This window comes from Puma concolor, chromosome E1 (genome assembly GCF_028749965.1).
Source record: "Puma concolor isolate L17-30 chromosome E1, mPumCon1.1.hap2, whole genome shotgun sequence".
NCBI lineage: Eukaryota > Metazoa > Chordata > Mammalia > Carnivora > Felidae > Puma > Puma concolor.
This window is the reverse complement of record NC_141680.1, coordinates 14,211,392-14,238,938: the sequence shown is the minus strand read 5'-3', so window position 1 is coordinate 14,238,938 and position 27,547 is coordinate 14,211,392. Positions and strand designations below refer to the sequence as shown.

Below are 27,547 nucleotides of genomic sequence, written 5' to 3'. Positions count from 1 at the left end.
TGTAGGTGTTCTTTGTATATTCTGAATTTTAATATTGTGTCTGTTAGACATGTAACTCTGTCACGTCTCTTTCAAGTTTGTTTGTGTTATCTTTTCTCCTAGATAAGTTTCTTATTTTTATGTGGTCAAATATGTCAAACACGCATCAATATAAACTTGTCAGTTTCCACTAAAATAATTCCTTTGAGAATTTGATTTAGATTGTATTGAATGTATATGAGGAGAACTGATATTGTTAAAATATTGACATTTCAAAACTCATCAAAAGGCACAATTTTAAATGGATTGATTTTAGTGTATAAAATTTACTCCTCAAAATCTGTTTAAAATGAGGCATCTTGGGTCACTGTAAATGTCCACTTATTGTGGTATTCTTTTATATCTTTCAGTAAAGTTTTAAAGTTTTCTTCTTGTGTTCTTGCACATAATCCCCATTGCTATTGAGAACAGGGTCTATTTTTCATTGTCTTTTTTAATGGAATTTTTGTTACAGATGGAAGTGCATTAATTTAATCTTTTTCTCGCCACTATATATTTGTTGTATGATGGCAATGAGATTTCAGTATTTATCCAGTATAGAAACTAGTGTTACCTTAGCTAGCTACCTCATGAATATAATATTTCAAGAAATTAAATATTAAATGAAAATGTATAATGCAAGATTATATAAACTATAATCGACTTTTATGAACATATATACATATACATAGGTGGCTGTTAAGGTAACTGGGTAGAAGGTGACATCAGAAATCAAGATGTAGAATAAAGGACAAAGAGCAGACCTGAGGGAACATAAAGAGTTTAATAATATGCATGTTGAGCTTGAAGTGTTCATAAACCCTCAAGTAGAGACATCCAATGGATAAATGAGAATAATGGTCTGGAACTCTTGAGAAGAGTCTTGGCTTCAGATAGAGATGTGGAAGTCACCAGAACATACCTGAGGATCAAAGTGGTGGGTTTGGATGCCATAACTTAAGGGGACAGCTGAGGATACATATGGACCAAGGTTGGAAAACTAGTCCATACCATAAATGAAGCTAAGAGAGGTTTGTTTTGTCTTGTTTTTAATGGCTGCTCCCCTTCTTTCTAAAGTGAAAGAATATGAGAAGAAATTATAGAATTACTTAGTCTGGGATCTTCCATAGATTCAACAGATGACACACTGTGTGACTTGGCAAGTAATTGAATGCCACATTTTTCAGTCTGTGAAACAGTAATAATATCTACCCCAATCCTTGGAATTGTCATGAGGGTGATGGTAGTGTAAACATACAGATATAAAGTTCTTTTATAAGGTCCAAAATATCAAACAGAAAAGAGGTATCCTTAAACTCTGAATTTGTCTACCAGCTTCCAGCTTCTTTTGCCATTCCTGGGGAAATCAGTTTTAGGTCCCCTGGGTATTAGTTATTCCCAGGTAAAGACAAAATACACTCCTGTAGCAAAGGGCTAGAAAACTCCATTTCAGGTCAGAAAACAGAGTAGACATGAAAATAAGTAAGAGGGGGAAAAGGTTAAGAGATAAAATGATGTGAATCTTGTGCAGAGAGAGGTAAGTAGGAGATGTTTAGAGGGAAGCTGGGAGGTGGATATGGTGGAGCTTATTTAGTCTTGACCTAAGAATATAGAGAATTATCTTTAAATTATACCATAATCAAAGCAGAGTTCAGGCTTAAAAAAAACATAGTCTCCTATGATAAATTAGTTAAAGACTATAAGGCATGAAGATCATTTAAAACAGGAGTTTTTAAACTACACTTTTTCAGGATCACCGGGGAAACACAAAGAGAAGGCTAAGCCAGCAGGTCACCAAGACCTCTCTTCCCTCCTTCAACTATACACCTCCACTTCATCTCTTTTACATATTGAATAATTATTTAGTATGTGATTTTGGCAGAAAGTTTCCATGGTAAGGGAAAAAATTCTGGGATAATATTCCAATATTATTATACCTACTAGATAGAAATATGTAAAAATACCAAATGTTACCATCATACAGAGAAGGGAATTTTCTTCCCACAAAAGACTCTTCCCAGGGCTCCCTTCATGTCTCTGTTCCTCAGGCTGTAGATGAAGGGATTCAGCATGGGGGTGACCACAGTGTACATCACGGCCATGACAGTCTCCTTAACAGCAGAATTATTAGCTGATGGGCACAAGCAGAGACTGATAACTGTCCCATAGAAGAGAGACACCACGGAGAGGTGGGAGCCACAGGTGGAGAAGGCCTTGCGGATGCCCCTGGCAGAAGGGACCCTGAGGATGGAGGACACAATCCGTGCATAAGACATGACAATGAGTAGGAATGGGATGACGAGAATGAGCCCTCCCATGATAAATATCACCAACTCATTGATTCGAGTGTCAGAGCAGGCCAGCTTCAGCAGAGTAGACACATCACAGAAAAAGTGGGGGATTATGTTGTCGGCACAGAAGGACAGCTTGGCCATGAGCAGGGTGTGCAACATGGCATGGGCAGCAGTCAGCACCCAGCACAGCACCACCAAGGAGAGACAGAGCTTGGGGCTCATGATGGCGGTGTAGCGCAGGGGGAAACAGATGGCCATATAGCGGTCATAGGCCATGGCCACCAGGAGGAAGCTCTCCAGGTCTCCAAAAAATAGGAAGAAGTACATCTGAGTCAGGCAGCCGGCATAGGGGATGGACGGGACCTGGCTCTGCATGTTCTGCAGCAGATTGGGCATTGTGACAGAGGAGAAGCAGAGGTCAGAGAAGGACAAGTTACTGAGAAACAAATACATGGGCGTGTGGAGGCGGGAGTCCAGGCGAATGAGAACGATGATGAGCAGGTTCCCCAGGATGGTGGTAACATACATGAGCAGGAACAGGGCATAGAACTGGTCTCGCAGCTCTGACTTGATGGGCAGGCCCAGGAGGAGGAATTCTAAGACAACAGTTTGATTCTTTCCTGTCATGCTCTGTCTTCAGCATTTTAGGAAGAAATTATAGTGTCCATTAAAACCTGGATTTAAAAATAAACATATTTCTATGATACATGGCCTGCTGGGTGCTCTGCAAAGATACTTTACATCACTCTCATCAGAATAATTACCATTCCTATACTCCAAATCTCTACAATCAGAATGTCTATGATTGGAAATGACTTTTCTTCACTTCTCTTTAACATGTAACAATATCTCAACTTTTATAAAACAATCTTATCCATTACCTTCTGAGACACATATATTGGTTTTCCTCCTATCTACCTGACCAGGCATCCTCCATAACTCTGATTGATTTCTGTTTTGTCAATCTCTTCATATTGATGTTCCAGGGCTTTCTCCTAAACACTATTCTCTTACAATGCTACATATACCACCAAGAAAAACTCATCTACTCTAATGGATTTGATAACCATTTAATCCTCAGGTGTAGGTGACTTTGTAACCTAGTTACTTAAGGATTATCTTCCCTGAGACTTATCACATGCATTTACAGCTCAGCAGATCCCAAAAGAAACATATGATGTTACCCTGGCCATCTCCCAATCCCAATTCCCTCCCCCTGTAGGTCCCCATAGCTCAGTAAAAAGGAATCCAGGTGTACCAGTCGTACACCTGAGTTCTCTTTCATTCCCTCCTTTCTCTCATTATCAATATCCAATCTGTCAACACATCCTTAAGATGCTGCCATGTAAATCTCTTTCTCATGCATCCACTCCTTATCTCCACCATCACTACCCTGGCTGGGCTAACATCATGTCTGCAATATTGGAACAGCCTCTTCACTCATCTCCCTGCATCCATGCTTGAATAATCTCCTTTAATATCCTTTGTTTGCACTGTGGCATTATAAGATGAAAATCTGATCATCATTCTCCCTAAAGTCTTCATAGATTCTCATTGCTCTTAAGATAAAGGCAAAATTCCTTTCAAAGGCACAAAAGGTGCTTCATGACCTGACCCTGGCCTACTTCCACCAGCTTCACCTGGTCCCACTGTGGCACTCACACTCACCTCTCCAAAAATGCTGGACTTGAACGTCACAATTTCTTGCCTCCAGACTTTTCCACTTGCTGTCCCCCCCTGCCTAGCATCTTCCTCCCCCTGCTCCCTCTTCCCCTGGTTTTCCCTACTTATCCTTCAGGCAAATTACATGTCACTTACTCAGCTATACCTCTCCTGTGCCCTCCAGACCAAGTGAGAACCTGCTGCTATGTTTCCACAGCATCCTGTGCTTGTCCCTAAAGCACTAAATGCCCAGGGGATTGTGTATAGCTGTCCTCCCCAGTGGACTGTAAAGTTCATGCAGGAAAGGTCATGTCTGCCTTCATGACTGCAGAAGTGCCAGCACCTGGCACGGTGCCTGGACGTAGCCAGTGTTTCATAAATATTCATTGGCTGTGCTTCAGGCTGAGACATGCATTCCTTCAACTTTAAAGACAGCAGACTCCTGGGGCACCTGGTGGTTCAGTTGGTTCAGTGTTTGACTCTTGACTTTAATTCAGGTCGTGATCCCAGGGTCGTGGAATAGAGCTCCACTTTGGGCTCCATGCTGAGTGTGGAGCCTGCTTCAGATTCTCTCTCTCTCATTCCCTCTCTCTCTCTCTCTCTCTCCCATTGCCCCTCTCCCCCACTCCCCCTGCTCTCTAAAAAACAGTAATAATGAAAACTAAAGACAGAAAACTCCTGTTAGAATATCTACTCCTACTAAATGCTCTCAAAACAAGAACTCACTAGCTTCACCATTTAGCACTGAATTTGTCACTTTGTTACAGATTTATGAATGTAATACTGTACCCATGGAAAAATGTTGGAGCACCTCAGATAACACTACTCTTATCACTGATACATCTGATACAGGTAATAGAGATATACAACTGTGTTTATAGATATATAACAATAGATATAGATATAATCTCCTATTGGTTCTGTTTCTCTGGAGAACCCTGACTAATACACCTCCGTGTGTCTCAAAGCTGACAAAGAAAGCAGAGGAGAACCACCAAGAGATGTGGGAAGCTCCTTCATCAAAGACATAACGGAGAGTCCACCTGCTAAGACTTTCACCCTGCTGGTGCTGTTTGATCCAACCACATTTAACAGCTTTTACACATGGATTTTATGTACTGGCATTACAGTGGGAAGAAACATCTCGGGGAAATCATACAGCTGTTTTCTCAGAATTTTGCTTCCCAGTAAATGAGCGGGATCCATCCCTGGTGTTGAGGGTATGATGAGGAGTCACCACCCAGAGATAGCACTTGCAGATGCTACTACTGATTATGCAATGACCATCTTCACCCATCGTCAGTAGTTCTCAGACTAGACTGCACATGAGAATCACCTAGCACAGTACTTCTAAAATTAAATGTTCATGCAAATCACCCAGGAGTTCTGCTACAACACTGATTCTGGTTCAGGGGGCCAGTTTTACATTTTTAATTAGCACCTGGTGACTGTTATGCTGTGGTCCATGGGCTACACATTGAATAGCAAATATTTATGATGCTTTTAAAAATGAACATTACTGGGTGCCCTCAGATAAATATAATCACAATCTTAGAGGAGGCCTGTGCAAAGATTTTTAAAGCTCCAAGGTGATTCTAAAATAAAACAAGGGCTCAGACTATTACATTAAATTAGCCTACCACAAGAGCCGTCATTACATTGGAATTATACAATCTTGTAAGAATACATGACACAGTAATATTTACAAATGCTATCATTGACCACAAGATTGTAACTGGTGAACATCAACTGAAATATTTCTAGAATGTGGGGATGTCTTCGGAGGCAGGGAGGTGAAGAAGAGGAGGGCTATCATATCTGAAGCTCTATCCTACAGAACATCATACAACCTGGGAAAGCAAGACCCTCAGGTTGGAAGGACCCTAAGAGACCAGCTCATTCACCCTCTGCCCAACTTACCCAGTGTGTCTGAGGGTGACTCCTGGACACTAACCTGAGGTCCTGTTTCCCTTTATTTACTAAGACATGTGAAGTGATAACCTCTGTAATTGTCACCTGTGTCTGCAGCATCCCTTATCACATCTCCCATTGTGCACATCTCTGGCCCTAGAGGGCCCTGGATCCCAAAGGAGTCTAGATCCTAAAGGAACTCATTAAAGACACAGAAATTACCCAGGACTCCTTAAGATAAATGCTCTCAGAGTCTTGGAGTAGTGATTGGCTACATCACTGACCACACCTGACTAAAGGTGGCGATGGAGAGCAGCTCATATATGGATGAGTAGTCACTGCCTGTTTAGGGAATGGGCAGTAGTCCTGTGGGGCTGGAGCCTACAATTTGGGAGGTGAAGAAGGATGGTTGGAGAAGCCATGGAAATTAAGGGATCAGACTGAATAGCCTGAAACATCTTACAATGTAAGAGGCTTTATCCTATGGCCAAGAAGATGTCATCAGTGGTCTTTGAACAAAGTGCCATGAAAGACATGTATTTTTGAAAGATTCCCAGAGTGGCATAATCTCTCACTACAACCTAGTTCCTCATAAACATTCTCAAGGGGAGAGTTAAACCTGCAGCTAACAAAAATTAGATCTCTATGATGCAACCATATGCAGGTACATAGAAAGTACTGGAATAAGAGAAAATATAAACTCTCCCAGATTATGTTCAATTCTTCCTCATGCAGAGATAGAAAAAGAAACTCAGATCTGAATCCCACTGAGGTACTTCTACTTCATTACCTCTCTTGGAAAATCTCCACAGAATTCTGTCACCACCATCATCTCTACCACTCTTCCTATGTGTCAGATTACCTCTTATTTTCCAGTTCTTCCTTGTACTGTGATTGATCACAAGGCCATAGGTGACATTTATAAATCCTTCTTTCACTAACACATTCTATGTTCTCATTCGCCATTATCTCTGTCTGGATGGGAGTTTTTTCCATAGCAGTATCATGCAAACCTTCATTCCTAGGAAATCTGTACCCTCATTGGTCTTGCCTTTATTAGGCTGTTATAGTTTCCATTAAGATTTATTATTCGACAAAATCTTAAGTGGCACCCAAAGAATTCCTCAGAATTTCAGACATGATCCTAGCTGCACCATTTGTGTAGAGCAACCCAGATTCTCCTTAGTAATCAACATCACCACCTCAGGCAGAATGGCAACTCTTCTCTTTGTGCATCAGTTCACATAAGAACAGCAAAATGTCCAGATGGTGGGCTCAATTTCTAATTCAGTGAAACCATCGTTGTGTAAAGCCATCCCCTGAGAGAATCACTCCTCTCTTCAGAACTATATAAGACACTTCTTCTGCACCATTTTCAATTCTTCAGTTTCATTTTTTATTTTAGCCACAACTTCAGTAACTGCACTGACTTCAATGAGCTTTATCAGAAGCTACCTGACAGCACGTTACCTCAATTCTGCTGCACACGCTCCTTGTTTTCTGCCCTGGGACTTCTCTTACCTCACGAAACAGGATGCTATGGGGGAACTTTCTCAGTACTCATATTTGTATGAGTGCATGATCCATTTTGAGTGAACTGTTGTAGAGATTGTGAGGTATGCATTGAGGCTCATTTTTATTTTTTGCATAGGGAAATCCGATTTTCCAGCACCACTCATTGAAAAGATTATTTTCCATAAATTATCTTTGCATCTTTGTCAATAATCAGTGGACAACACTTGAGTGGATCTATTTCTGGACTCCATGTACTATCCTATACTGTTACACTCATCAATAGTTCTATATTTTCTCCAATACCATAGTTTCCCGATTATTTTAATTAACAGTAAGTCTGGAAACCAGGCAATATGAGTCCTTTTAGTTTGTTTACTTTTCCAAAATCAGTTTTAATTTTTAGTTTCTTTGCCTTTACATATGAATATTATAATCATATTATTAATTTGTATCAAAAAACTGGGAATTTTGATTGGAATTGTGTTCAATTTCTAAATCAGTTTTGGAAGAGTTGACATCTTAACAATATTGAGTTTTCTATCCATGACCATTTTACATCTACCCATTTTTTTATTTGACTTCTTTAATCAGTATTTGGTAGTTTTCAAGATATAGTTCATTCATATATTGTGTAAGATTTATACCTAAGTATTAAATGTTTTGGTGTTAGTGTAAATAGTACTTTAAAGAGTTTTTCTTCCACTTTACACATGCTTATTTCTAGGTGATATAAATATAACTTTAATATATTAATATTATATTTATACACAGAAATGAAACTTCTTAATATATTGACCTTGTATCCTATGTTATTACTAAACTCACTAATTCTAGAACCATTTTTTATGTTCTTTGGGACTTTCTAAATAGACAATCATGTTGTCTATGAACAGAGATGGTTTAATTTCTTACTTTCCACTCTATATACTTTTTATTTGTTTTCCTTGCCCTTTCTCACTGCTTAGGACTTCAAATACAATACTGAATAACAAGGGTGAGAGCAAACATTTTTACTTTGTCCTTGAACTTAGGGAGAAAGTATTCAATCTCTCACCATCAAATATGATATTAGCTATAGTTTTTTAGAAGTTGCTCTTCCATTAGGTGGAAGAAGTTTCCTCTATTTCCAGTTTGCTGAGAGTTTTAATCACAAACTGGTTACATTAATGTTGAATTTTTTGTCAAAGGATTTTTCTGCATTTGTTCAGATGATTCTTTTTCCCAGGTAAATCTCCCTTTTTAATAACAAAGGGTCACTTGGTAACAACTGTACAATACACTTACCCACAGAATTATACTTTGGGACACAGCCTTAATTAAATGGTTTCTTTGAGGTTTAACACCATGCTGATTTTAAAATCATATGGCTTTTCCCATTTGTTTTATTGATTGATCGTTTAGATTGATTGGTTTTTGAATGTTGAATGAACAGCTTTTCATTCCCATAATAAACCCCATTTGATAGTGATATATAACCCTTTTCATGTATGGTTAGATTCTGTTTGCATTAATGAGGATTTTAGTGTGTATGTTCGTGAGGAATATTGGTCTATAGTTTCCTTATAATTTCTTTATCTGGTCTTGATATCAAGGCTTCATAAAATGACTTGAGAAGTATTTCCTCCTCTTCTAAATACGGGGAGAATTGCATAGAATAGTATCCTTTTTCCTTCACATAATTCATCAGTAAAGCCATCTGAAGTTTTCTTTGTCAGAAGGCTTTTACCTACAAACTCTATTTCTTTAATAGAAACAATGATTCAGGTTATCTATTCTTTGTGAGTAGGCTTTGGAAATTGTGTCTTTCAACAAATTTGCCCATTTTATCTGAGCTGTAGCATTTATGGGCATAAGATTATTCATAGTATTCCATTATTATTCTTTGAATGACTATAGGGCTTTGTAGTGACATCTTATATATCTTTCCTAATATTTATGCTTTGTGCCTTTTCTTTTTTCTCCTCTTAATCATTCTGACTAAAAGTGTATTTATTTTAGCTAGTTTTTCAAAGAACCAACTTTTGTTTTCAATTTTTCTGTCTCATTTTTCTGTTTGCAATTCATTGATTTCTGTTCTTTTTGTTATTTCTTTTCTGGTGCTTGCTCTAATTTCCTCTTTTCCTCCTTATATCTTTAGGTTGGAAGCTCAGATCATTTATTTGAGAACTTCATTCATTTGTAATATAAGCATTCAGTGCCATAGATTTTCCTTTAAGCACTGAGTTAGCTGTATCCTACTAATTTTGATATGCATCTTTTCACTTTATTTTAATTCAAAATATTTTCTAATTTCCCTTGTGGTTTCCTATCTGACCTATAGGTTGTTTAGAAATGTGTTGCTTACTTTCCAAGTATTTGGATATGCCTACTTCATACCAAATACAAAAATCATTTCCAGGTATATTGTAGATGCAAATGTGAAAGATTTTCAAAATAGAATGGAACCGGGGCACTTGGGTGGCTCAGCTGGTTGAGTGTCCAACTTCAGCTCAGGTCATGATCTCCCCATGAGGTCTTGCTGCTGTCAGCCTGTCAGCGCACAGCCCGCTTCAGATCCTCTGCATCCCCCACCCGCCCTCCCCACTTGCACTCTCCCAAAAATAAATAAATATTTTAAAAATAGAATAGAACATAAAATCTCCTAGAAGACAGTATAGCGGATCTTTAATGTCTTGGATTTAAAATAATTTTGTTAGAAGATTTAAAGAAATGGAAAGACATTCCCTGCTCATGGATTGGAAGAATAAATATTGTCAAAATGTCAATACTACCCAAAGCTATCTACACATTCAATGCAATCCCAATCAAAATTGCACCAGCATTCTTCTCGAAACTAGAACAAGCAATCCTAAAATTCATATGGAACCACAAAAGGCCCCGAATAGCCAAAGTAATTTTGAAGAAGAAGACCAAAGCAGGAGGCATCACAATCCCTGACTTTAGCCTCTAATACAAAGCTGTCATCATCAAGACAGCATGGTATTGGCACAAAAACAGACACATAGACCAATAGAATAGAATAGAAACCCCAGAACTAGACCCACAAACGTATGGCCAACTAATCTTTGACAAAGCAGGAAAGAACATCCAATGGAAAAAAGACAGTCTCTTTAACAAATGGTGCTGGGAGAACTGGACAGCAACATGCAGAAGGTTGAAACTAGACCACTTTCTCACACCATTCACAAAAATAAACTCAAAATGGATAAAGGACCTGAATGTGAGACAGGAAACCATCAAAACCTTAGAGGAGAAAGCAGGAAAAGACCTCTCTGACCTCAGCCGTAGCAATCTCTTACTCGACACATCCCCAAAGGCAAGGGAATTAAAAGCAAAAGTGAATTACTGGGACCTTATGAAGATAAAAAGCTTCTGCACAGCAAAGGAAACAACCAACAAAACTAAAAGGCAACCAACGGAATGGGAAAAGATATTTGCAAATGACATATCGGACAAAGGGCTAGTATCCAAAATCTATAAAGAGCTCACCAAACTCCACACCCGAAAAGCAAATAACCCAGTGAAGAAATGGGCAGAAAACATGAATAGACACTTCTCTAAAGAAGACATCCGGATGGCCAACAGGCACATGAAAAGATGTTCAGCGTCGCTCCTTATCAGGGAAATACAAATCAAAACCACACTCAGGTATCACCTCACGCCAGTCAGAGTGGCCAAAATGAACAAATCAGGAGACTATAGATGCTGGAGAGGATGTGGAGAAACGGGAACCCTCTTGCACTGTTGGTGGGAATGCAAATTGGTGCAGCCGCTCTGGAAAGCAGTGTGGAGGTTCCTCAGAAAATTAAAAATAGACCTACCCTATGACCCAGCAATAGCACTGCTAGGAATTTATCCAAGGGACACAGGAGTACTGATGCATAGGGGCACTTGTACCCCAATGTTCATAGCAGCACTCTCAACAATAGCCAAATGATGGAAAGAGCCTAAATGTCCATCAACTGATGAATGGATAAAGAAATTGTGGTTTATATACACAATGGAATACTACGTGGCAATGAGAAAAAATGAAATATGGCCTTTTGTAGCAACGTGGATGGAACTGGAGAGTGTGATGCTAAGTGAAATAAGCCATACAGAGAAAGACAGATACGATATGGTTTCACTCTTATGTGGATCCTGAGAAACTTAACAGGAAACCATGGGGGAGGGGAAGGAAAAAAAAAAAAAAGAGGTTAGAGTAGGAGAGAGCCAAAGCATAAGAGACTGTTGAGAACTGAGAACAAACTAAGGGTTGATGGGGGGTGGGAGGGAGGAGAGGGTGGGTGATGGGTATTGAGGAGGGCACCTTTTGGGATGAGCACTGGGTGTTGTATGGAAACCAATTTGACAATAAATTTCATATATAAAAAAATAAAAAATAAAAAAAATAAAATAAAAAAAATAAAATAAAATAATTTTGTTTGTAAAGAATTAAAATTATAAAGAGGATTGATTAAAAGCTCTACATTTAACAATTTTTAAAAAATCTGTCATCAAAAGACACCATTAAGACATCAAAAGATACCATTGAGGATAAAAATTCAAGTCACAAATTGCAAGATATTTGTGGAGTGGTGTCATCAAGATAGCAACATAAATCATTCCCAACTTCAGTTCTGTCACCAGAAGACTAAACTTTCCATTGACAAGACACCATGTGAAAATACCAGGACATGAAGTTGAGGCTAAAGTACCACAGAGACCAAGAAGGACTGCATTAGAAGAAGAGGAATAGGGGCGCCCGGGTGGCTCAGTAGTTAAGCGTCCGACTTCGGCTCAGGTCATGATCTCACGGTCCGTGAGTTCGAGCCCCGCGTCGGGCTCTGTGCTGACAGCTCAGAGCCTGGAGCCTGTTTCAGATTCTGTGTCTCCCTCTCTCTGACCCTCCCCCGTTCGTGATCTGTCTCTCTCGGTCTCAAAAATAAATAAAAAACGTTAAAAAACAAAAAAGAAGAGGAATAGATGAATTCACTATTATAGTTGGAGACTTCAAAATCCATCCCTCGGAAATGTACAGATCCAGCAGGTAGAAAATCAGTAGAAATACAGTTGAACTCAACACCACCACCTATCAACTGGATATAATGGACATCTACTGACTACTTCATTCAACAATAGCACAATACAAATGCTTCTCAAGCTCATCAGGCATTCTGTCCACAAAACAGACCTTAACAAATTTAAAAGAATAGACATCATACAATGTCTGCTGTCAGACCAGAATGGGATTAAACTAGACATCAATAACAAAGATAGCTGGAAAAAATCCCAAATTAGTGACTAAGCAACACTTGTAAATAAAATATGGGTCAGAGAATAAATCTCAAATTTATTTTTAAAATAGTTTAAAAATTAAAACACAACTTATCAAAAGCAGTGCTGAATGGGAAATTTACCACATTGAAAGCATGTGAGAATCATAAAATGGAAATCAACTTATATCCACATTTGTTACAACAGACTTCTCAGACTCTAGCCTCAGCATAGACAAGAAAACAATTCATGCAATGCCACATCTTGTCATAAACTGAGCATGTCACCACTCCTTACCTCTCTTGTGTTTTGTCAAGTTTTCCCAACTCTAACCTTCCTTATACAAAGAACCTACTGTCTACTCTCATTAAAATGTACTTAAGGTTCATTTATTCTATATATGCACAAACTTTTTATACCCTATTAGAAGGTGTGCAAAGGGGAAAGAGAACACTGGGATAGCAAAAGATTGACACCATGTCTTAAAGGAATCAGCCAGACTTAAATAAAATTGAGTTAAGCCTAGGTGTGGTTTAGATTCTAAAGGTAGCATGTTAGAGAAACTTCACATATTCAAACTTACCTTGAAAATTCCCTTTCAACTTTTAATACCCCACTTACATCAGTAGACAGGTCATTATCCAAACAGAAAACCAAAAAGGAAAAAATGGCTTTGAATGACACACTGAACCAGATGGATTTAACAAGATTTATGCATCCTAAAACAGCAGAATATACATTCTTTTCAAGTGGCCACAGAACATTCTCCAGAATAGATCATATATTAGCCTAGAAAGTAAGCCTCAACAAATTAAAAGACTGAAGTCATACCATGCATCTTTTCTGACCACAGTGTTATGAACTAGAAATCAACCACAAGAAAAAATCTAGAAAGACCACAAATACATGAAGGTTACAATAACATGCTACTAAACAATGAATGGGTCAACCAAGATATCATAGAAGAAATCAAAAAGACATGGAAATAAATGACATGAAAACACAATCATCCAAAACCTTTGGGTTGCAGCAAAAGAGGTTCTAAGAGGGAAGTTTGTAGCAATACAGGCTTACCTCAAGAAGCAAGAAAAATCTCAAATAAACAACTCAACCTTATACCTAAAGGAGTTAGAAAAAGAAGAATAAACATCAGAAGGAAGAAAATAATAAAGATTAGAGCAGAAATAGCGGATATAGTAACTAAAAAAACAACAGCACAGATCAGTGAAATCAGAAGCTGGTTCTTTGAAAAGAATTGATAAACAAAATTGATAAACCTCTAGCCAGACTCATAAAAAAAAAAAGAGAGAGAGAGAGAAGACTCAAATAAACCCACAACTATAAGGCTAATAAATCTTCAGAAATCATGAAAGAACATCCAACTGGAAAAAGACAGTCTCTTCCAAAATGGTGCTGGGAAAACTGGACAGCAACTTGCAAAAGAATGAAAACTGGGCCACTTTCTTACACCACACACAAAAATAAATTCAAAATGGATGAAAGACCTAAATGTGAGACAGGAAACCATTAAAATCCTAGAGGAGAACACAGGCATTAACCTCTGACATAGGCCATAGCAACTTGTTTTTAAATGTTTAATTATTTTTGAGAGAGAAAGAGAGGCAAAGAGAGAGGTACAGAGGATCCAAAGAGGGCTCTGTGCTAACAGTAGAGAGTCCAATGTGGGGTTCAAACTCACGAAATGCAAGATCATGACCTGAGCCAAAGTTGGACACTGAACCAACTGAGCCATCCATGCACTCCTGGCCATAGCAACTTCTTACTAGATATGTCTCCTGAGGCAAGGGAAACAAAGTCACAAATAAACTATTGGGACTACATCAAAATAAAAAGCTTCTGCACAGTGAAGGAAAAAAACCAACAAAACTAAAAGGCAACCTACTGAATGGGAGAAGATATTTGCAAATGACATATCTAATAAAGGGTTCATATTCAAAACATATAAAGAACTGATACAAAAAAAAAAAAGAAAAAAAAAAGAACTGATACAACTCAACACTCAAAAACCAAATAATCCAATTTAAAAATAGGCAGAACACATGAATAGACATTTCCCCAAAAAAAGACATACACATGGCTAACAGACACATTAAAAGATGCTCAACATCAATCATCATCAGGGAAACACAAATCAAAACTACAATAACATATCACTCACACCTGTCAAAATGGCTAAAATCAACAATGCAAGAAACAACAGGTATTGGTGAGGATGTGGAGAAAAGGGAACCCTGTTGCATTGTTGGTGGGAATGCAAACTGTGCAGCCACTCTGGAAAGCAGTAGGGAGGTTCCTCAAAGTTAAAAATAGAACTTCCTATGATCTAGCAATTGCAGTATTAGGTATTTACCCAAAGAATAAAAAAATACTAATTCAAAGGGATACATGCACCCAATGTTTATAGCAGCATTATCTACTATAGGCAATTATGGAAATAGGCCACATGTTCATGGACTGATGAATGGATAAGGAAGACGTGGTATATATAACCAATAGAATATTATTCAGCTATAAAAATGAATGAAATTTTGCCATTTGTAACAATATAAATGGAGCTACAGAGTATTATGCTAAGAGAAATAAGCCAATTAGAAAAAGACAAATACCATATGATTTCACTCATATGTGGGATTTAAGAAACAAAACAAACAAGTGGGCACGTGGGTGGCTCAGTTGGTTAAGCATCTGACTTTGGCTCAGGTCATGATCTCACAGTGGGTGGGTTTGAGGCCCGCATCAGGCTTCATACTATTAGTGTGGACCCTGCTTGGCTCTCTCCTTCTCCCTCTTTCCTCTCTCTGCCCCTCCCCTGCTCACACTTTCTCTCTCTCTCAAAAATAAGTAAATAACCTTTAAAAAAATGAAACAAAGCAAACAAGCATAGAGGAAAAAAAGAGAGAGAGGAAAACCAAGAAGCAGACTCTTAACTGTAGAGAACAAACTGATGGTTACCAGAGGGGGGATGGGTTAAATAGGTGATGGCGATTAAGGAGGGCACTTGTTGTGATGAGCACAGGGTGTTGTATGGAAGTGTTGAATTACTAAATTGTATGCCAGAAACGATACTACACTGCATGTTAACTAAATCGAATTTAAATAAAAACTTAAAAAAAGAAAATAAAAGAAAAGCTGGAGGAAAAAACAAAATAACCAAATTTAAAAATGGGCAAAGGAGACATATAAATGGCCCATAGGCATATGAAAAAAAAATGCTCAACATGACTAATCATCAGGGAAGTGCAAATCAAAACCACAATGAAGTAACACTTCACATCTGTTAGGATGGCCATTATCAACAAACAAACAAACAAACAAACAAACAAACAAACCAGAAAATAGAAAGTATTTGTATGGAAATGGAGAAATTGTAGCCTTTGTGCACTGTTGGTAGAAATATAAAATAGTGGAGCCACTATGGAAAACAGTGTGGAATTTCCTCAAAAATTATAAATATAATTCTCAAATGATCCAACAATCCCACTTCTGGGTATTTATTCAAAAGAAATGAAAACAGGATCCTGAAAAGATATGTGTGCTCCCGTATTCATTGCAGCATTATTCAGATTAGCCAAGAGACAGAAACACCCTAAACATTTATCAGTGGATGAATGGATAAAGAAACTGCAGTATATACATAAAACAATATTATTCAGGGGCGCCTGGGTGGCGCAGTCGGTTAAGCGTCCGACTTCAGCCAGGTCACGATCTCGCGGTCCGTGAGTTCGAGCCCCGCGTCGGGCTCTGGGCTGATGGCTCAGAGCCTGGAGCCTGTTTCCGATTCTGTGTCTCCCTCTCTCTCTGCCCCTCCCCCATTCATGCTCTGTCTCTCTCTGTCCCAAAAATAAATAAACGTTGAAAAAAAAATTAAAAAAAAAAAAACAATATTATTCAGCCTTAAAACAGAAAGAAATCTGTCATATGCTACAAAACATAAATTTGGAGGACATATTATGCTAATGTCAGTTACAGAGACATTACAGTTACAGAGAGATAATTACTGCATGATTCCACTTACATGAGGTTTCTAAAGTAGTCAAACCCATAGAAGCGCAAAGTGGAATACTGGTTGCTCAGGGCTGGGGAAGAGGGAAATGAAGAGTTGCTGTTCAGTGGGTATAGAGTTTCAATCATGCAAGATGCAAAAGTCCTAGAGATCTGCCCTACTACAAAGTGCAGAGAGTTAATAGTGCTCTACTGTGCAATTACAAATTCACTAATAAGGTAGATCTCATATTATGTGGGTTTTTTTGCCAAAATAAAAAAAAAAGAAAGAAAGAAAAAAAGCTGGCTGGCTCCTGGAGCGAAGATGGCAGAGGAGTAGGGAGACCCTAAGCTTGTTTCATCCCTTAACACAGCTAGTTTTATCGAATCATTCTGAACACCAAAAAAATCAGGGGTCTGAGAGAATGAAAGCTGTTAAGACTAGAACAGAAAAGCAACCACCTTTTGGAAGGTAGAAAGTGTGAAGAGTTTACAGGAGGAGATATTGCTCTGGGTACAGCAGTAGGAGGGAGCTGGCTCACAGAAGCTACTGCAAAGTAATATAAGCAGGGAAGCACAAAATCTGAACTTTTAGCAGTCTGCTACCAGTGAGGCAAGTGCCTGGCTTAAAGGTGCTCAAGTGGTACAGCAGGAGAGAATCCCAGGAGTGACAGCATCGTGTGACGATCCCTTGGATCACAAGGAAGATGGGTTGTGCAAATGGGCTGTGCAATTTCCAGGCATAAGAGAGGGGACTCCCTCAGGTTGAGGGCAGTACGCAGGGGTGCTGGCTTTCTGTTCTGTTTTGACATAAAGTCCGAACAGCTGCACAGTCATGCCACTGCTTTTTTTGCACAGACCAGCAAAAGCCAAAAGCATGGTAAGACCCTCCCCTAGAGGAAGAGCATGGGTCTGTGCTGCAGGAATCCTTAAATTTGGAGTTTTGAAGCTCAGTCACGAACCTGAGATTAAAAAGTTGGACACAGGCAGGGTGAACGCGGGGTTCTGATGGAAATGAGGTGTGATTAATTGCTCCTCTGTGAAGTTTTCCTGAAGAGGAAGGGGTGCAAACTTTCAGCTCCAGGGCTATAGAACTGGGACGCAGATATCAAAATACAAGGAGCACTGAGAAAACTCCCATTAAATTCAACAAAAGCCAACCATCACCAAGGCATATCATAGTCAAATTCACAAAATACACAGGAAAAAAAAATCATGAAAGCAGCAAGGGTAAAAAAAGTACTCAAACTACAAGTGAAGACAGATCTGTGAAGATCTGCCCACAGAAACTTGCCAGGCCAGAAAGGAATGGCAGGATATATTCAACGTGCTGAATGGGAAAAATATGTAGCCACCAATTCTTTATCCAGCATGCCTGTCATTCAGAATAGAAGGAGAGATAAAGAGTTTCCCAGACAAACAAAAAATAAGGACGTTGTGACCACTAAACCAGCCCTGCAAGAAATTTTAAGGGGAAACTCTTTGAGTGGAGAAAAAAAAAAAAGACAAAAAAAGACCAAATGCAACAAAGACTAAAAAGGAACAGAAAACATCACCAGAAACACCAGCTCTACAGGCAACACAATGACAGTAAATTCATATCTTTCAATAACCACTCTGAATGTAAATGGACTAAATGTTCCAATCAAAATACACAGGGTATCAGAATGGATTAAAAAAAAAGAGCCAACTATATGCTGCCTACAAGAGACTCATTTTAGACCTAGAGACACCAGTAGATTGAAAGCGAGGGGATGGAGAACCATCTGTCATGCTAATAGATGTCAAATGAGAGCTGGAGTAGCCATACTTATATCAGACAAACTATATTTTAAGGCAAAGACTGTAACAAGAGATGAAGAAGGGCATTATATCATAATTGAGGGGTCAATCCATCAGGAAGATCTAACAATTAAATATATTTATGCCCCAGCTTGGAAGCACCCAAATATATAAATCAATTATTCATAAACATAAATAAACTCACTGATAATAATACCATAATAGTAGGGGACTTTAATATCCCACTTCCAACAATGGACAGATTGTCAAAGCAGAAAATCAACAAGGAAACAATGGTTTTGAATGACACACTGGACTGGAAGGACTTAACATATATTCAGAACATTTCATCCGAAAGCAGTAGAATACACATTCTTCTCAAGTGCACATGAAACATTCTCCAGAATAGATCACATACTGTTCACAAATCAGCCCTCAACAAGTACAAAAAATTGAGATCATACCGTGCATATTTTTGGATCATGTTGTGAAACTTGAAGTCAACCACAAGAAACAATGAAAGCCCTCCAATACATGGGGGTTAAGGAATATCATACTAAAGAATAATGGGTGAACCAGGAAATTAAAGAAGAATTTTTTTTTAAATACACGGAGGCCAGGGGCACCTGGGTGACTCAGTCGGTTAGGCGTCCGACTTCAGCTCAGGTCAGGATCTCACAGTTCGTGAGTTCAAGCCCTGCATCGGGCTCTGTGCTGACAGCTCAGAGCCTGAAGCTTGCTTCGGATTCTGTGCCTCCCTCTCTCTCTCTGCCCCTCCCCCACTCACGCTCTGTCTCCCTCCATCTCTCAAAAAATGAATAAACGTTAAAAAAATTTTTAAATACATGGAGGCCAATGACAATGAAAACATGAGAGTCCAAACCTTTTGGGATGCAACAGACAGTCCTATGAAGAAAGTATATTACAATTCAGGCCTACCTCAAGAAGCAAGAAATGTCCCAAATACACAACCTAACTTTACACCAAAAGGAGCTTGAAAAGGAACAGCAAACAAAACCTAAACCCAGTAGAAGAAGGGAAATCATAAACATTGGAGCAGAAATAAACAATATACACACAGACAAACAAAAAACGGTGGAACAGATCAACAAAACTAAGAGCTGGTTCTTTGAAAGAATAAGCAAAATTGATAAACACCTAGCCATAGATATCAAAAAGAAATGAGAAAGGACCCAAATAGATAAAACCATGAATGAAAGAGGAGAGATCACAACCAGCACCACAGAAATAAAACAATTATAAGAGAATACTATGAAAAATTATATGCCAACAAATTGGAAATCTGGAAGAAATGGAAAAATTCCTAGAAACTCACAAACTACCAAAACTGAAAGAGGAAGAAATAGAAAAATTCAAAGATCCATATCCAGAAAAGAAATTGAATCAGTAATAAAAAAACCTCCCACCAAACAAGAATCCTGGGCCAGATGGTTTCTCAAGGGAATTCTACGAGACATTTCATGAAGACATACTACCTATTCTCAAACTCTTCCAAAAAACAGAGATGGAAGGAAAATTTCCCAACGCATTCTATGAAGCCAGCATTACCTTAATTCTAAAGCCAGACAAAGACCCCATTAAAAATGAGAATTAGGGGCGCCTGGGTGGCGCAGTCAGTTAAGCGTCCGACTTCAGCCAGGTCACGATCTCGCGGTCCGTGAGTTCGAGCCCCGCGTCAGGCTCTGGGCTGATGGCTCAGAGCCTGGAGCCTGTTTCCGATTCTGTGTCTCCCTCTCTCTCTGCCCCTCCCCCGTTCATGCTCTGTCTCTCTCTGTCCCAAAAATAAATAAACGTTGAAAAAAAAAATTTTTTTTTAAAAAATGAGAATTACAGGCTAATATCACTGATGAACATGGATGCAAAAATCCTTAACAAAATACCAGCAAATAGAATTTAACAGGACATCAAAAAAATTGTTCACCAGGAAGCTCAGAGCCTGGAGCCTGCTTCAGATTCTGTGTCTCCCTCTCTCTCTGCCGCTCCCCTGATTGCTCTCTCTCTCTCAAAAATAAATAAACATTAAAAAAATTAAAAATTAAAAAAGAATTGTTCACCGTGATCAAATAAGATTTATTCCTGTGCTGCAAGTATGATTCAATATTTGCAAATTAATCAATATGATACACCACATTAATAAAAGAAGGATAAGAACCATATGATCTTGTCAAAGATATGGAAAAAGAACTTGACAAAATATAGCATTCCTTCTTGATGAAAACCCTCAAGAAAGAAGGGACAGATGCAACATACCTCAACATCAAAAAGGCCATATACAAAAGAACCACAGCTAATATCATTCCTCAACGGAGGAAAACTGAGAGCATTTCCCCTATCATCAGGAAGAAGACAAGGCTGTCCACTCTCACCATTACTATTCAACATAGTACTAAAATTCTTAGCCTCAGCAATCAGACAACAAAAAGAAATAAATTGCAGACAAATCAGCAAGGAAGAAGTCAAACATTCACTATTTGCAAATAACATGATACTCTACGTAGAAAACCCAAAGACTCCACCAAAAAATTGCTAGAACTTGTACATGGATTCAGCAAAGTCGCAGGATATAAAATTAGCGTGCAGAAATCTGTTGCATTTCTATACACCAGTAACAAAGCAGCAGAAAAAGAAATCAAGGAATCAATCCCATTTGCAATCGCACCAAAACCAATATGATATCTAGGAATAAAACTAACTAAAGAAGAAAAGACCTGTAGTCTGAAAACTAGAGAACACTTAGGAAAGAAATTGAAGAGGACACAAAGAAATGAAAAAGCATTCAATTCTCATAGGTTGGAAGAACAAACATTGTTAAAATGTCTATACTACCCAAAGCAATCTACACATTTAATGCAATACCTATCAAATACGATCAGCATTTTTCACAGATCTTGAACAAACAATCTTAAAATCTGTATGGAAGCACAAAAGATCTTGTTAGTCAAAGTAAAATCCTGAAAAAGAAAAACAAAACTGGAGGCATCACGATTTCAAGTTTCAAGCTATACTACACCTGTAGTCATCAAGACAGTCTGGTTGCTGGCACAAAAAGAGACACACAGATTAATGGAGCAGAGTAGAAAAGCCAGAAACGGACCCACAACTACATGTCAACTAATCTTCCACAAAGCAGGAAAGAATATACAATGGGAAAAGGTCCCTTCGGCAAATGGTGTTGGGAAAACTGGCGACGTGCAGAAGAATGAAACTGGATTACTTTCTTACACATTACCCAAAAATTCATTCAAAATGGATGAAAGACCTAAATGTGGGACAGAAAACCATTAAAAATCCTGGAAGAGAACACAAGCAGAACATCTTTGACCTGGGCCAGAGCAACATCTTACTAGATACCGCCAAAGGCAAGGGAAATAAAAGCAAACATGAACTAACCGGACTTCATCAAGATAAAAAGCTTCTGCACAGCAAAGGAAACAATCAACAAAACTAAAAGGCAGCCTGTGGAATAGGAGACAATAATTGCAAACAACATATCTGAAAAAGGATTAGTATCCAAAATCTATAAAGAACTTATCAAACTCAACACCCTCCAAAAAAAGTGTCTAAAGAAGACATCCAGATGGCTAACAGATGCATGAAAAGATGCTCAACAAAACTCACCATCAGGGAAATACAAATCAAAACCATGATGAGATACCACCTCGCACATGTCAGAATGGCTAAAATTAGTTAACACAAGAAACAACAGGTTTTGGTGAGGATGTGGAGAAAAAGGGAGCACTTGTGCACTTTTGGTGGGAATGCAAACTGGTGCAGCCACTCTGGAAAGCAGTAGGGAGGTCTTCAAAAAACCAAAAATAGAATTACTCTACAATCCAGCAATTGTACTACTAGGTATTTACCCAAAGAACACAAAAGTGCTGATTTGAAGCAACACATGCATCCTGATGTTTATAGCAGTATTATCAACAATAGCCAAACTATAGGGAGAGCCCAAATGTTCAACAACTGATGAATGGATAAAGAAGATGTGGTGTAGATATACAATGGAATGTTACTCAGACACCAAAAAGAATGAAATCTTGCTATTTGCAATGACATGGATGGAGCTCAAATGTATTATGCTAAGTGAAATAAGTCAATCAGAGAAAGATAAATACCATACGATTTCATTCATACATGGAATTTAAGAAACAAAACAGGCTGATGTATGGGAAGCAGTGGGGGTGGGGGGGGGGAGAAGAGAGGAAACAAACCACAAGAGACTCTTAATGACACAGAACAAACTGAGGGTTGACGAAGGGAGGTGCGTGGGAGGTGGGCTAGATGGGTGATGGGTATGAAGGAGGGCACTTGTTGTGATGAGCACTGAGTTTTGTGTGTAAGTGATGAATCACTGAATTCTACTCCTGAAACCAATAGTGCACTGTATGTTAACCAGCCAAACTTTAAATTAAAAAAAAAGTTATTTCCAAAGAAAAGCTGGAGGCATCACAATTCCAGAGCTCAAGTATATTACAAAACCGTATTAATAAAAACAGTATGGTACTGGCATAAACATAGACACATAGACTAAGAGAACAGAATAGAAAACCAAGAAATAAACCCACAATTATATGGTCAATTAGTCTTCAACAAAGGAGAAACTGAATGTACAATAGAAAAATACAGTCTCTTCAACAAATGTTGTAGGAAAAACTGGACAGCACCATGCAAAAGAATGAAACTGGACCATTTTCTAACACCATACACAAAAATAAATTCAAAATGGATTAAAGACCTAAAGGTGAGGCCTGAAGCCACAAAAATCCTAGAAGAGAGCACAGGCAATAATGTCTCTGACTTTGGCCATAGCAACATTTTTTTAGATATGTCTCCGGAGGCAAAGGAAATAAAATTAAAAGTAAACCATTGGGACTACCTCAAAATGAAAACTTCTGCAAAGAAAAGGAAAAAAATCAACAGAATTAAAAGGCAACCTACAGAATGGGAGAAGATATTTCCAAACGACATATCTGATAAAGGGTTAATATCCAAAATATATAAAGAACTGATACAACTCAACACTCAAAAAACAAATAATCCAATTAAAAAATGAGCAGAAGACATGAACAGACATTTCTCCAAAGAAGACATACAGATAGCCAACAGAGACATAAAAAAACGCTCAACATCAGGAAAACACAAATCAAAACCACAAGGAGACATCACCTCACACCTGTCAAATGGTTAAAATCTACAATACAGGAAACAACAAGAGTTGGCAAATGTGAAGAAAGGGGAACCTTCTTGCACTACTGGTGGGAATGCAAACTGGTGCAGCCACTCTGGAGAACAGTATGGAGGTTCCTCAAGTTAAAAATAGAACTATCCTATGATCCAGTAATTGCACTACTAGGTATTTACCCCAAAAATACAAAACATTAATTCAAAGGGATTCATGCACCCTAGTGGTTATAGCAGCATTATCTACAATAGCCAAATTATGGAAACAGTCCAAGTGTCCATAGACTGATGAATGGATAAAGAAATACACACACACACACACACACACACACACACACACACACACACACACACTGGAATATTATTCAGCCATACAAAAAAGTCATGAAATCTTGCCATTTGAACAACATGGATGGAGCTAGAGAGTATTATGGTGAGCGAAATAAGTCAGTCAGAGAAAGACAAAGCCATATGATTTCACTCATATGTGGAATTTAAGAAACAAGCAGAGAAGAAAGCAAGAGAGAAACCAAGAAATAGACTCAACTACAGAGAACAAAGTGATGGTTACCAGTGGGGAGGCAGGTGGGGGGGATCAGGATAGCACTGCGTAAAGAATTGTTGAATCACTATATTGTACACCTGAAACTAATATAATACTGTATGTTAACTATATTTAAATTAAAAAAGAAAATCCCCCCAGCAAGGGACCCCATTTTATAGTGATATTGTCTATCAGTAGGTCAAATGTAGCCAGTTTTCTTTCATTTTTTAAACAGCTAATACTTCTTTAGTACATCACCAATGAAATGCATGCCTGTATTTACACAAAGGGAAAAGATATGTATCTCTACACACTAGACTCTTACATGGCATGTGAGGTACTCATCATTCATTCATTTTCCCTTTCTCTCTCTCTCTCTCTGCCCTCTGTTGCTTTTTGAACATCTATGATCCCATTTATATAAACTAAAATTAAGATTATCATATATACCTGTGTTTCCTGTACAGTCCCATTATAGTCCCAGACCCCTTTTACTCTCAAAATATACTACAGTTTGAAGTATGAAGATGTAACACAGCAGACATCCTCTGTGGTGAGACAACAGTTCTGGAGTTTGATTTTGTTGATGGTTATATGAATCCATATATGTAATAAATTATCATGAACTACACACAAAGACATCATCATCATCATCATCATCTTCATAAAAGAATGAGTGCAGCAAAACTGGTAGAATCCAAGTCTGTGGTCCAGTTCATTGTGATGTGCTAGTCAATTTCCTAGTTTTGTTAATGTATTCTACTTATATACAATGGTACCACTGAAGGAACCTAGATGAGGTACAAATTATCTTTCTGTACTATTTTTTTTTTAATTTCTTGTGACTCTGTAATTATTTCAAAATAATATCTATCTATCTAACTATCTATCCGCATGGCAGTCTGTGACATCCCCTTATCCACCTTTTATCTAAGTTGAGCTATGTGGCTGAGTTCTGGAGAACAAAATGTAAGTCAAAGTGATGTATGCCATTTCTAGTTCCAGTTCATTAAACTCTTCACTGTCGTCCTCTACCCACTGTCTTCCTCGGGGCTGAACGTCAACACCTGAGGTGACTATGGAGCCTCCATCAACCTGATAACATGAAACATAGTGCTCTCCATGTGTCAATGCCAACTCAATTTTACATGAGCAAGAAAAAAACATTCACTGTATCACACCACTGAAATTTCAGGGTTTATTTATACCTTAAGTAACACATGGAGAATATTAAAATAAATCAGCGAGCAAAATAGTAAATGGAAAAAGAAAAACTGAATAATAACCTATTTTCATAAATACATAGACACACAAACAGTTCTTTGGGTAACTGGATGGAAGATAATATGAATCAAGAAATGAAATATCATTTGATGCAGTCCCACTTGTCTATGTTTAGTTTTGCTACCTAGGCTTTTGGTGTCAAATCTAAGAAATCACTGCCAAGATCAATGCCAAGAAATTTTCCCTATATATTTTCTTCAAAAAGTTTTACAGTTTTAGGTCTTCTATTTAACCCCTTACTCTATTTTGAGTTGATTTTGGCGTATGGTGTAAGATAAGAGATCCAACTGAATTCTTTTTTCATATGGATATCCAGTTTTCACAACACCACTTGTTGAAGAGACTATCATTGCCCCATTGCATGTTCATGGCACCCTATTTGAAAATCAGTTGATTGTATATTACATGAATTTACATCTGGGTCCTCTACTCTGTTCCATTGGACTGTATGTCTATCTTTACACCACTACCTTACTGTTTTGATTTCTGTGGCTTTGTAATATATTTTGAAATTAGGAACTATGATGCCTCTAGCTTTGTTCTTTTTGCTCAAGATTTCTTTGGTTTTGCAGAGTCTGATATAGTTCCATATGAATTGTAGGATTTTTTCTATAAAACACGCAATTGGGATTTTAATAAGGATTACTGTGAAGCACTGGGTGTCATACGTAAGAGATGAATCACATGGTTCTACTCCTGAAGCCAAGACTACACTGTATGTTAATTAGCTTGAATTTAAATTGAAAAAAATATTTTTTAATGTTTATTCATTTGGGGGAGATAGAAAGACAGAGACAGAGTATGAGTGGGGGAGGGGCAAAGAGAGCAGGAGACACAGAATCTGAAGCAGGCTCCAGGCTCTGAGCTGTCAGCCCAGAGCCCAACGCAGGGCTCTAACCCATGAACTGTGAGATTATGACCTGAGCTAAAACTGGAGGCTTAACCAACTGAGCCACCCAGGGGCCCCTAAAATAATTAATTAAAAAAGAGGAAAAAAAATAAGGATTGCAGTGAATCTGTATATTGGGAAATATGGACATCTTAACAATATTAATTCTTCCAATCCATGAACAAGGGCTGTCTTTCCATTAATGTATCTGCTTTAAATTTTTTCATCAGTGTTTTATAGTCTTAATATACAAGCATTCCACCTCTTGGTTAAGTTTATTCCTAAGTACTTGATACCTTCTGATGAGACATCAAACTTAAAAGCTTCTGCACAGCAAAGGAAACAATATGAAAATGCATCCTATTGGATGGGAGAAAATATTTGCAAATATCTAATTAAGGGTTAATATACAAACTATGTAAGATTCTCCTACAACTCAACAGCAAAATAAAAATAAATAACCTGATTAACAAATGAGTAAAAGACTTGAATAGACATTTCTCCAAAGAAGATGTACAAACGGCCATTAGGTATATGAAAAAGTTGCTCAATATCACTAATACACCAGGGAAATGCAGATCAAAAACCACAATGAGATATCACCTCATATCTGTTAGGATGGATATTACTTTTTTAAGATAAGTGGTGAAAAAGGAGAACGCTTTTTTTTTTTAATTTTTTAATGTTTATTTATTTTTTGGAGAGAGAGACAGAACACGAATGGAGGAAGGGCAGAGAGAAAGGGAGACATAGAATCCAAAGCAGGCTCCAGGCTCGAAGCTTGACAGCTTCGGCACAGAGTAGCGTCGGCACAGAGCCCGACGCGGGGCTATAACCCAAGAACCGTGAGATCATGACCTGAGCCGAAGTCAGATGCTTCAAAGACTGAGCCAACCAGGTATCCCTGAAAAAGAGAACTCTTACGTATAGTTGGTGGGAATGTACAGCCACAATGGGAAATTGTAAGGCGTCTCCTCAAAATAACTAAAAATAGAACTACCATGTGATCCAGCCATCCCAATGTGGGTATATATCCAAAGGAAATGATACCAGGATCTCAAAAAGGCATTTGCACTTCTGTGTTCATTGCAGCATTATTTATAATAGCCAAGATATGTAAACAACCCAAATGTCCATCAACAGATACATGGATAAAGAAAATGTAGTACATACATACAGTGGCTT

General features: G+C 38.2%; 2 protein-coding genes across 2 annotated transcripts in view; both read right to left on the bottom strand.

The window, feature by feature from the left end:
* The window catches only part of SPATA22 (spermatogenesis associated 22), a 62,719-nt gene that overhangs the window by 9,749 nt on the left and 25,423 nt on the right, over positions 1 to 27,547 (bottom strand). The window lies entirely within an intron of this gene.
* LOC112854193 (olfactory receptor-like protein DTMT) lies at positions 455 to 3,437 on the bottom strand. Its single transcript, XM_086686274.1, has one exon. The coding sequence runs from the start codon at positions 2,937 to 2,939 to the stop codon at positions 1,995 to 1,997; it is 945 nt and encodes a 314-aa protein (XP_086542400.1). The 5' UTR covers positions 2,940 to 3,437; the 3' UTR covers positions 455 to 1,994.

Bases quoted from the DNA above. Each gene is read 5' to 3' on its own strand.
- LOC112854193 (XM_086686274.1), bottom strand. From the start codon at position 2,939: ATGACAGGAAAGAATCAAACTGTTGTCTTAGAATTCCTCCTCCTGGGC.